The 13,430-nt window shown below is 35.4% G+C and overlaps 1 protein-coding gene across 1 annotated transcript in view; it reads left to right on the top strand.

The window, feature by feature from the left end:
* The window catches only part of LOC121370170, a 44,849-nt gene that overhangs the window by 20,548 nt on the left and 10,871 nt on the right, over window positions 1-13,430 (top strand). The window contains exons 3-4 of the mRNA XM_041495284.1: window positions 1,602-1,746; window positions 9,312-9,421. Coding sequence (XP_041351218.1) covers window positions 1,602-1,746; window positions 9,312-9,421 — 255 coding nt within the window. The remainder of the gene's footprint in view (window positions 1-1,601; window positions 1,747-9,311; window positions 9,422-13,430) is intronic.

Raw genomic sequence — 13,430 nt, 5'->3', positions numbered from 1 at the left:
TTGGTGGTCCCATTGGGCTATTTCTCATTCTAGCTGGTGCACCACGACTGGTATATCAACGACTGTGGTATGTGCTATCCTGTTTGGGATGCATCCATATAAATGATTCCTTGCTACTAATGGACTATGTCAGAATTACCAAATGTTTGATATCCAATAGCCAATGATTAATAAATCAATGTTAAGTGCTTTAATGAGGTGTCGTTAAACACAACACACTTTTTAACTGTTATATCTACGGACTTCATTTCTCCTCCGATTTTTATGAAACTTCACATATAGGAATAGGAATATGATATATCTTGGATGCGTTTGTGTTTAGCCTCTTTGTGTCAAAGGTCATGGTTATTAAAAATAGAAATTATGATGAAATGTCACACATAAGAATAGGATCATATGTATATTTACAAACCTCCAAGCAGTGTTATTCAAAACTGCCGTGGAAAGACAATTATTGTATCAATAAAAAAAAATTGACATAACAAAAATGGTAGGATTTTAAGATCAGTAATTATTTTTATACGCCCATCTTATCTTACGTCCTATTGTATTAATAATTATGACATAACAAAAATAGTAGGATTTTAATAGGATCAGTAATTATTTTTATACACCCATCTATCTTAGGTCCTATTGTATTAATAATTATGACAAAAAAAATGGTAGGATTTTAATAGAATCAGTAATATTTTTATATGCCTATCTATCTTACGTCCTATTGTATTAATAATTATGACATAACAAAAATGGTAGGATTTTAATAGGATCAGTAATTATATTTATACGCCTATCTATCTTACGTATTATGACATAACAAAAATGGTAGGATTTTAATTGGATCTGTAATTATTTTTATACGCCCATATTTCTTACGTCCTATTGTATTAATAATTATGACAACAAAAATGATAGGATTTTAATAGGATCAGTAATTATTTTTATACACCCATTTTTAGCAGTGTCTGTCCATCCGTAAACTTTTCATTTCTGAGACATCTTTCTTATCAGTGCATATAGGATCATTAAACCTTGCGTACAACTTGGGATGTGGTGTATCACATACCATAGCTAAATCGCCATAACCTTCTTTTCATGCATCAGTGTACATTACAGGAAACCCTTGTCTGGGCCATAACTGTCTTATCAATTCATATAGCAGCTAGGCCAATAGGATTTCAAATTTCATGGCAAACACTTTTTCGGTTCCATGCCTTATGATCATGAGAACCCATCGGAAACTGTTATTAGGTTCAGTTGAATAGTCGTACTCCATATAATAATCATGGGAATTTAGGTTTTTGTTTTTTACATTTACTCTTACATATCCGGATAAAATGTTATGTATGTACTCTGCATACATGTATTAATACCTCCCCTTCCCCCGCCTCTAAAAAAAAAGAGAAAAAAAAAGAAGAAAATTGAAGAAGGAAAAGAAAAAAATACATTGAAAAAAGGGTAAAGTTCTCTCTTTTTCTTTTTTTAGATACAATATATATATGTAAATTAGGGTTCCCTAATTCATATTAGAGCAGGAAGAACATGGTATTAATTTTAAAAGCACTTAATTTAATTTTCTAAGTTTTTTCTTCTTTTTTTTTCAGAAATTTTTTGTCCGGACCTGCAAACAAGATAAAGTCAAATATGCCTGCCACAAAAACCAATGTTGTAAAATAACAAAAGAAAACCGAATTCGATGTCAATACTGCAGATACCAGAAGTGTTTGTCAGTGAACATGCAAAACCCAGGTAAGTACATGCATAACCCATATAAGTACATGCACAGCCCATGTAAGTACATGCATATAACCCATATAAGTACATGTACAGCCCAAGTAAGTACATGCATAACCCATGTAAGTACATGCACAGCCCATGTAAGTACATGCACAACCCATGTAAGTACATGCACAGCCCAAGTAAGTACATGCATAGCCCATGTAAGTACATGTACATTCCATTAAGTACATGTACAGTCCATGTGAGTACATGCACACGTCACTTTCTAATGACATCATTAGCTTTCTGGGTGTTATTTTCATTTGATCCCGGAAAAAGAATGTAATTAACCAATCACAATGCAGAACACACTCGCCATCAGTTTACAATCGGCTATTGATGTGTGAAAATGACCACGATGTGCTGCCATTGGTGTCAAGCGAAAATACTTGCCGAAAACCACTTTTTCAACTCAAAATTACAAGTTATTTTCCACTGAAAAACAAAAACCTAAAGATACAGGAAACTGTCTTCTGTTTCCTGTTATACAAGTCTTTCCGCTGACTGTCATCTGCAAAATGGTGGGAAGTATGAATTGGGGAATGTACTGTATAGTGTACAGTATGTTGACTGGCGTGACATGGGTAAGATATCTCACCTGCAGTAGTCAGAAGGTTAAGACAGGTGGCCACTGATTATAGGTTGCCACACATACTGTCTTTAAAACATTTGGGGTTTTGGAGTTTTTTTTGCCATCTGTACTACTAATTAATGGTTGTGTGCTCCACAGTTGACTATAAATCAACTTTCGACATGTTGTCTCCTTCAGAAATAAGGTATTTGGAATATTAATTCACCATTCTCAATAAGTTTGTTTTCGTTTTTCCATTTAATTATTTAATTCCTACTTCATAAGATGTTGGGACTGAATGGGTACTAGTATTCCTGAAGGTGTGAAGATCGGTTATTTGCTGAACCTTGTTGGTGTTGTTAAAATATCCCTTTTATATAACAGTAAACATTTACTGTGACTGCTTAATACAGGTATTTTAGCAGTTTAGGATCTGATTTAGGTGGCCACTGGCCGCGTTAGACATGTGACTGCTTATTAGAGGAAAAAAGTGGTCGCTTAAGGCAGGTGACTGTTGATTACAGGTGGCGGCTAGGACAGGTTTGACTGTATTTATTAGTAAAATATTATTATTAACTACGTACATGTACCAGTACTTATAAATACATAAAGAATGTACCCGGTAAGTATTATAATGTTGGTGTAATGATTTAGGGTCAGTGACAATTTGAGTTGCATGAAAAAACCTGTTTCAAAGAACTCTTACTGGTTGCAGTATTAATAAATGTTTTATCGAACTCTGCATGTTTACCAGAGCGTGACCACTTGTGGGTTTTGACACACGTCTTTATGAACCACACCATAACCTGCGGCTGTAATACTGGAGAAGCACTCAAGAGCCAAAAATTCCTCTAGTTTTCGAGATAGTTCAACATGGGTTGAGATATTTCAAAATGTTTGTCCTGGGGTCAGGATTCAAGTACCGTATATCTTCGCCTGTAAGTCGATCTCGGCTATAAGTCGAGTCCCTAATTTCAAGCCCTGAAAACGTATTTTTTTATTGACCCGTTTATAAGTCGACCCATGAAAAACTACTTATAAATATTGAAATATTTCTTATTTTTAGCACATGAGAACAATAATATTTGAACAAAAGAAAATTATTTTACAAACTTCGGTTTTCACGTTTTGTACATCGCAATATGATCAGACTATTCCAATCAAACTATCATTATTACATAGCATCAAAACGAAATATTCCCTTAGAAGAGAGTGAAAGCTGTTTGACTGTTACTGTATAGTACTGTACAGATGGTTTTGTGCACAGACAACAACTTTATTTATAAACACTGACAACAGATCACTACGATAAAACTGAAAGTATCACGTTTTGCCGCCATATTAATACATGTAAGGAGGATAACTCTGGAAAGTACACTGGTTTTTGTACCAAATGATGTGTGTCCCTATTGCTCTAGATAAGTGAACTGCAGAGATCAGTCTATTTTAAGGGAAAGCTTAGTAATATTCATGAAGTTAATCACCGCCAAAACATTGTTTGAACAACCATTAATGCCAGTGACCAGATTTCAAAATAAACTCCGGCAACAGGTAGTTAGTATTGTTTACATTTTTACTATTAGTTATGACTGTTAATTTAACTAAGTGGACTGTTGTCTTGGCATGTGAGTGAGATAGTACGCCTTTTCGCATAACCAAAACCGTTCTAATGCCAAAAAAAATAGGTTATAGAAAATAAATGTGTCAAATTAACATATTTGAGTATAAATACATGGCATACTTCAACAATAAAACTTGTAAAATAATCCCCAAAACAGTAATATTTTTTGGTGAAATTTTTTTACCCTCTTATAAGTCGACCCCCCAAGTTATAAAATAATTTTTGGGTGAAAAAAATTCGACTTATAGGCGAAGATATACGGTAACCAGTGTTGGCATTACCGGCCTCAGTGGCGCAGTGGTTAATCCATCAGACTACAGGCTGGTAGGTACAGGGTTCGCAGCCCGGTACCGGCTCCAACCCAGAGTGAGTTCTTAAGGACTCGATGAGTAGGATATAAGCACGAAAATAAGTTGAAATGAAATGTTGACATTGTGGCAAATTAGTGCAGGCTAAAAACCTTGGGGTTGGAAACAAGTGTTTTTGGATAAAAATGTGAAGAAGTAGAAATATAAAATTTCAAAGCATATGCAAACAACAGGTCTAATTAGTAATCTTTTTAGGCTTAATTGACATTTATTATATGCTGCATGTCCATATCAACAAAATTTACTGTATTTATTTGTTTGAATGGCCATTAAATGTGCATACCAAGAAAATAATTATATAATCATGTCCAAACTTTGTTTTGGCCTACACATTTATCGCTTGAAGACATTCTTTTAAGCATATTTTTTCTCATGTAATGGCCATACAAACAAATAAATCAGGTAAATTTAGTTGATATGGTCATGCAGAATTCGATAAAAGTCATTTAAGCCTAAAACAAATCGTAATTAAACCAGCTGTTTGCATATGCTTTGGAATGTTGCATTTTTACTTTTTCTTTCATATTTTTTACCCCAAAATGTCTGTTTTCGACCCTTTCTCAGCCCGAATCCTAACCCCAAGATTAACATTTTCATATACCGGTATCTCATCCTACATGTATGTTGAACTCCAGGTTGGACTATCTTGAAAATTGGTGGTCTTTGCTGCTCCACTATAACACCCGAGTCTAACTGAAACTGAGAACTTGAATTAAAAATATACTGGTAGAAATAAGCAACAAGAAATAATGACTGCATAAAAATCAATTGATATTGTCAGAAGTTGACTGGGAACATTACAGACATTGAGTCCCACATTACAACTTGGTATGAAATACAGACATTACTACGCCAGTTGTGAATTACATTTGGTCTACAATTCCATGTGTTCCCTTATTTCTTTCCATCAGTATATATATAATCATAATGTGATGAAATATTACCAGTGTAATAATCAAAATAAATTTCCATTCCATCTATTATATGTTTGATTGAAAACAAGGGGGAAAAAAGGAAGGTAAACAGCAATAAACTCATTAGGCTAAACCCTAAAACTTTGTTAGCTTTTGTAATTTTGAAAGGTTTTTGCCATGGTCAAACTTTTTACCTGTGGCAGTAATAAACTAGTAATTTTTGCAACAAAGAAACAGAATTTAAAACCAAAAATTATCCCTTCAACCCATGACAGTAATCTTATTTATCAGCAAAAGCCTGCCATTTATAAAATTATATTGCTGCCATTTAATTTGAGCCCTATATATACCTATTCAGCCTCATAAATATTTCTTGAAAAAAGATACAGCTCATGCATATTTGATCATGAGTTTGGGAAACAAAAGAATATATGCATGATGTTACATGGTATGTAAAGCCTATTCTCTATACCAGTCTTCACTAAGCAGGGCTTCTGGAATCTTCATAAAATCCACTAGCCATGAGATCAGTGATTTAAAACATTTACTAGCCACGATTAAAAATTCACTATCCCTACTTTACTTTAAGTTAATACAATTTTACTAAATAATAGTAATAATCGGATATGGAGATAGAGCTTAAAAACAATAACATTGTGGGGTTTGGGGTAGGGGAAGGATATTCATATTTATAAAATAGACTTAGCTGCAACATTTGATCCAAAAAATTCACTAGCCGTCGGACATGGCAATAGTAGTTATTTACTAGCCCAACCTTGAATATCACTAGCCATGGGAATGGGGCTACCATAATCTAGAAGCCCTGCTAAGTGTTTTTTTATAAAAGTTCTGAAATTAATGCCAGCAAGATATTATTGCAAAACATGCATCTGATGTATTGGCACAATAATTACCGGACTCATTTTATTTTTAAGCTTTGTCACCACCAAGAATAAAAACACAAAAAGAAACAACCAACAGACATATACATCTATTGTAATGAAAGTACTGTTTTATGTCATTAGAAACAAGAAAATACAAATGCAAAAGAAATGCATTCTGGACAAGCAGAATAAACTGTCCATGAATTGTTATTCCTGTTAAATTCACACTAAGTTGTCATTTCTGTGGTGATGTGCTTAATTAGAGGTGGAGGAATTTACTACTGACTAACACTTATGGCTATAGCTTTCACTGGTTTAACTGTCAATACAAACATTTTGGTTGTTTTGTTTAACGACATCACTAGAGCACATAGATCAGCTATTGGATCATCGGCTATTGGTAATTTTGACATATAATCTTAGAGAGGAAACCTGCTACATTTGTTTTCCATTAGTAGCAAGGGATCTTTTATATGCACCACCCGACAGACAGGATAGCAAACACCAAGGCATTTGATATACCAGTCGTGGTGCACTGGTTGGAAAAAAAGATAGCCCAATGGGCCCACTGATGGGGATCGATCCCAAACCGACTGCGCATTAAGTGAGCACTTTACCACTGGGCTGTGTCCCGACCCCCTGTCAAAACAAGTGCCAACTGCTATTGTATATTATTACACAGTGAATTATCCAGCTTTTTTCACCATGGTCCCATGGCTGATTGGATTGGGAAAATGAGTGCAATTTTATTCATAATTGATAATTTTTTCAGGGCACTCAATTTATGCACCTGTGATATTATTTAAAACATATAATTAATTATATTCATTTTGTTTTAATATGTTGTTCTTAATTAAATAAATAATAAATCAACTGTTCTTAAATTTCTTTGATTCAACTCTAACATCACTGTTAAAAGTTATACCTATTCACTTAGAAGGGGCGGGACGTAGCCCAGTCAGTGTTTCTGCCAGAAAGAATTTATTTTTGAGTTTGGCACTATATGGAATTCAATGCAACCACAGTCAACAGGGGGTATGAAAATGGGTTAAGTTTAGGGTTAGGGTTAAGAAAATCATACAGTAATGATAAGAGTAATAAATTTTGTGAAAAAGTTAACTTAAAAAAAAAAAAATGGGGGTATGGCGCCATACCTGTTTTACCCTCTGGCAGAAACCCTGCCAGTGGTAAAGCACTTGCTTGATACGCGATTGGTGCACCACAAATGGTATATGAAAGGCTGTGGTATGTGCTATACTGTCTGTGGGATGGTGCATATAAAAGACCCCTTGGTACTAACAGAAAAATGTACCGATTTTCTCTCTAAGACTGTATGTCAGAATAACCAAATGTTTGATGATTAATAATCAATGTGCTCTAGTGGTGTTGTTAGACAAAAACAAACTTTATTCAGTGATGTGCAATTTTAAAAGACTGGCCACTTTTTGCATTATTACTGTAACAGCTGTCTGGAAGCCAGTTATAAGGGAAATGGTGACAAAATGATTAGAAACATTTTACATTTTATCTTGGACTTTAATCAAATTACATCTGTGTGTATATCCATGACAGGGACGGGACACACTGATGGAAAAATATTCATTGGTGAACTGTTACATGTGAAAGAAAATCAAAATAATTGACTTGTAGATCCATTTTCAGGCCTCTAGGAATTGAAAATCTGCATGACCCATTTATCGGTTACGCAAAAATAAATCCAGGTAAATGGTGCTCAAAATTTTGTGCAAACAAAAAATAGGTTATGCAGAATTGTAAACCGACTGGAGTGTGTTCTGTATTGTGATTGGTTAATTACTTTCTTTTTCTGGGATGAAATAGACAATAACCCCCGGAAAGCTAATGACGTCATTAGAAAGTGATGTCATTAGCAATTGGAACAGGCGAAATTAACGATTCAAGGGTCTACAGTTAGATTGTAGCCAGGTATTTTTTTCAAGAAATGCCAAATATACAGTTGGTGGATATGTTGATGACAAATAGTTTTTTTTTTATGCTTTGAAAATTGCAATTTCTAGGGGAAAAGTTGATAAAATTTTAGGTATTGTGTACAAGGGCCTAGCTGCCACAACAGCAAGTGTAGATTATGTCACAGTTTGTTTTAATCTCGTTGGCTGCTTCCGGTTGTTTTGAGGATTTATTGAGAATGATTTACTTTGTTAAATTAATTTATTGGAATAGGCATAATTACCAAAATATTTAGCGTCAAGAAATTGGGAATTTTTTGTGACATTTCATTTTGGGAAGGTTCTGATGTTCGGGTACCATACAATCCCAGCTAGATGTAAGCTATATGTAAAACTAAAGTAAATTCTGTGTGAACAACTCAGCAGTTTTTGTTTGCAAAGTGATCTTTTAAAAGTTGCACTTTCCAGCTGCATTAATAAAAATACGTAGCCTAGTGGTAAAGAGCTCGCATGATGCGCGGTCGATTTGGAATCGATCTTCGTTTGTTCCAGCCAGTGCACCACGACTGGTATATCAAAGGCTGTGGTATGTGATATCCTGCCTGTGGAATGGTGCATATAAAATATCCCTTCCTACTAATGGAAAAATGTAGTGGGTTTTCTCTCTAAGACTACAATTTGTATTTGTCAAAATTACCAAATGTTTCACATCCAATAGCCAATGATTAATAATTAAGTGTACTCTAGTAGTGTTATTAAACAAACAAACTTTAATTTAACAAATACCCATTTTAGTATGTACCTTCCCAATGCAGTAATGATATATTATTTCCCAAACAAACAAATGCACAAGAGGAAATAATTGTATGTACTGTATTTTCTTGGCATTTATACTGCCTTTCAGGTTCTCATAGACCAAATGAATTCCGATAACGTTAACATTTACTAATAAAACTGCCACATTGGGGTTTTTTCTCGTTCCAACCAGTGCTTTCCTGTCTGTGGGAAAGTGCATATAAAAGATCCCTTGCTGCATTAGAACAATGTAGCGGGTTTCCTCTGATGACTACCTGTAAAAATTACCAAATGTTTGATATCCAATAGCCGATGATTAATTAATCAATGTGCTCCATTGGTGTTGTTAAACAAAACAAACATTACTTTTGCAACGGCTAGACCAATGAGATGACATTATATTGTAATCAATGTAATAAAAATTGAATTATTTTAGAATGTACATTTTGTATTTCAGCAGACCACCAGACTAATTTAAAACCAGATGTTAGCAACATTCCATGTCGTGTTTGTGGGGGACCATCATCAGGATTTCACTTTGGGGCACTCACCTGTGAAGGGTGCAAGGTAAACACAGACAAACCTGTCTAAATAGATTCTTACAAAACCAGATTCTTATTAAAAGCAGCCAAATTTCAGTCCCATATTCTTTTGTATGTATTCAATATATTAAAATCCTGGATATACAGTTGAGACGGGTCGAATGGCCACCTGTATATAACACCTGTCAATAACAGACATAGTGATACTGCTTGAGTCAGTTCCTCCTGTCCAATCAAAAGTGATATTGCTCTCAAAGAATTAAGCAGTGAAAACGTAGAAAAATCAAATTCAATTTTGATTAATTGATGTTATTATGTAATAAACCAGTAATATTATGGACCATATTTTGGACAATATCTGTTGGCCTAATTGCAGTTAGTATCAATTTCTTGGATCGATAAAACCTGATATTGTCCTAACTGATGGTCAGTAAATATACAGTCGAACCTTGTTAATCCGGACAGAATGGTTTTCCCACAAATTAACCGGATAAACGAATTTCCGGACTACTGAATCATGTCCAGAGTAGTCTCCCTTCGATTACAAAAGATAAAAAACCCAAACCAAAACCCAAGCATGAAATACAATCATTTGTTTAACCTTCAATATCACATGCACATGTGCACAAATCTCAATCAATATTTCACAAAGTAATACGGCATTGTTTAATAGCACAATTTGACGTAAAAGAGCTTTGTATTTTAAGAACAAGTTCGAGATTGTTTTCATCGCCAACGGTCTCAAAATAACTGACAAGCGAATCAATGTGAGTTTTTGCTTCCTTTGCCGATGGGGTTGGTAGTGGTGTTGGTTTGATATCGTCATCATCGCTGGTTTTGTCAGGTTTTGATTGATCTCCAACAACTATGTCCAAAATGTCACTGTCTGTCAAAGACTCACCGGTTTCTACATGCCTGTCAGCGTCCACGTACTGTTCAGTGGTCAGAACAGAACTCTCTCCATTTTCGTCTGCTACTTGGTAAGATTTCAGCAAGTCGCGTAACTCTGAAAGGATCATGTCATCTTCATCGTTGTCGACGGTTTCACTTGTAGGCAGGATGTCAACATGACTGTAACAGTTTCACCTCACCCCACGCTTGTTTCACAAATCTCAATGGCTGTCGTATACTGATGAGTCGTATACTGACGACTTGAGGTTCGTTCTCTTCGACACACTTCAGGTAAAGCCGGACCAAATACCTCCTGTAATATGCCTTGAATGTCCATATGATTCCTCCATCCATTGGTTAAATATGTGCTGTGGTGTTTGGTGGCAAGAAATGGACTTTTACATTGGTTAACGGCATGTGCGTACAACCATGGCTAGCGGCATTGTCGACAAGCAGAATAACATGGCGACCTCGTGACTTCATCTGCCTATCAAAAGCTCTCAACCAATCACAGAACAGTTCGGATGTCATTCACGCTTTCTTGTTGTGTCTGTACCGAACATACACCTCTGGGTTGAAATCGGTTCCGAAACAACGTGGTCTCCGAGCTTTGGCAATTACGAATTGCTTAATTTTTATTTCCCCGGTAGCATTTGCACATAATGCAACTGTTATTCTCTCCTTTGACCATTTAACCCCTTTCACTGGCTTTGATGCTAGGTGTAATTTGGGCCCAGTTTGAAAAACAGTCCAGTTTCATCCATATTGAAGATATCTTCCCGCTCGTGGTTCTTCAACACCTTCTTCAGCTCTTCTCTGCCGCTAATTACAGCAGTGTTGTCGGCACTTGCTGCTTCCCCCTCGTACACGCGTTTGGTGATGTTGTGTCTGGACTTGAACTGTGACAACCACCCACGGGAGTATGCGAAATCCGTTATGTTCAGTTTAGCACCTAGTTCTTTTGCTTTCTCAATAAACATTTGATCGTTGATTGCTGCATTTCTACCAGACATATCGCTCAGCCATAGGTACATTGCCTCTTCTAGTTTCTGGTTCCTGGCGTGGCGGGCGCTCGTGATAGTGCGGATTCATCTTCGGCAATGCTTAACCATTTTTCTTTATTTTTCACAATGTCGCCAATAGTCGACTTCCCGATGTCATGACCAAAAGTGTTACTGAAATACTTTGCCATCATATCAAGACTAGCTTTGGGATTTTTAACTTTGTATTGACATATTTCTCTCTTTTCGCAGGCTGTAATCTCATGATGTTTTCTTTTCTTTGGTTGGTTTTCCATAACGAGAGTTAGAAAATGGTGTCAAAACTTTAAAAGTTTGATCTTTATGCACCTGACAGATGGCAACAGTAACTCAAAATTGATTATCCTCAATTGAGTGGACATTGTTAAGATAAGAAGCATTAAATTAAGTGGAACATCGATCAAAGGAAATTTGTTACAAAATGTGCTTTTCTCGATAAGTATTTAAAAAAACAAATGTGATATCCATTAACTCTGACCATTTGTCTTTTGTCGACCAATTGTAACAGTAACTCAAAGTTGACTGTTCTAAAGATTATAAAACACAACAAGATCATAGAGCAGTATATCTAACGCAGTGCACCGAACTGATAAGTGTGTAAAACAGAGGTGTGAAACCCCCTTGCCGCCATTAGAGCTCGTGTGGATTGCCTGACTGGTCTTAACTGGTCGCGTTTATTGAAGGCAGGTGATTTGTTGTTTTAGCAGTAACCAGTTAAATGAAGCGATATTCCTTTATTCTTGACACTTTGTTTTGGATTATGACTGTCCGGATACGGAAGCTGAATATCCGGACTAATGAATAAATTTGCAAAGTATTGCCCGAATCGTTTTGTCGCTCATCTGTCCGGAAAGTGGGGTTTCCGGATAATCGGAATCCGGATTAACGAGGTTCGACTGTATAAGACAAGTTTTTCTCAGCTAAACTAAGACTTGATCCACATTCACATGACCACAATTTACACTCATGAGTAAATATACATATAGGCATATTTTACCCACATGTGCAAAACTATATATGCTAAGCATTTACATGACTACTGTATAAAAGGAAGATGGCCTGAGTATAATCTCATTTCAACCATTATAGAAATATTTGGAAACATTTGCTCGGGTAAGCAAATTTTGTTGTGCATACACATAACCAAAAATTGTCTGAAATACTCGGGCAATACTTTCACTTAAGCCCTGTTCTCATGCCGTCGTTTACTTACGTGAGTATATATAAACCCGAAAGTAAATATACTTACGGTGAGTATATCTGTCATGAGAACGCATTTGCTTTCGGGTTTATATTTACTCATGTATTTTATTTGCACGACCAGCAGAGGTCATGCAAAAGTATATTTGCGTATAACTAAATTTACTAGATACGCAAATCTTGCCATGAGAACAGATTTGTTATTTGCTCATATGAGTAAAAAACTAAATGCAGATTTCACACCCGTCCAGATTTTTCTTGCATTCCCTGAATGACCTTTTCAATGTGTGCATTTTAATTTTGCACTGTAAATTAGATTTATTGTATCCAAATTTGTTCATCTCACTAGACAGCATTTGATAAATTGAGACATTGTTTCTTTTTGGATCATCTAATTGGTTTTCTGCATCATTTTCCTGCCTCACATAGGAAATAGAATGTTTCTTTTGTCATACCAGGCTTGCAAGCGGGCCCTTATTTTCCTAATTTTCATTATTTTCTGACAGCAGCCCTAATATTCCTTATTAAAGCTTCCAAATCCTAAAAAGCCCTAATTTTTTGGTGAAAATCCTAAATTTTCAAATTTTCAAATTTTTTGATAAATGCAACATAAAATAAGTGTTGGAATTAACTAAATCTAGCCTTAGTATACTTTCAGATAATGAATATGTTGAATTAATGTATTTCTCAGACGACATCTTGGTGGTTATCAGCATCATATTCAGCATGGATTTGCACCATATCAGATTACTTTAATCTGGTTGTATTGATATGCTGAATATCGCTGTTGATGACCATTGGCATGATCTTCTGAGTTGGTAATTAGCTTTTGTATTTATGTTCTCCCTGGAGGTGAGTACAGAATGTTTTTCTTTTGTATTGATTATTGAATTTCAGTCCTTA

Source organism: Gigantopelta aegis, chromosome 4 (assembly GCF_016097555.1).
Source record: "Gigantopelta aegis isolate Gae_Host chromosome 4, Gae_host_genome, whole genome shotgun sequence".
NCBI classification, from domain to species: Eukaryota; Metazoa; Mollusca; class Gastropoda; order Neomphalida; family Peltospiridae; genus Gigantopelta; species Gigantopelta aegis.
The sequence above is the reverse complement of the archived record's forward strand: the minus strand, read 5'-3'. Positions and strand labels throughout refer to the sequence as shown.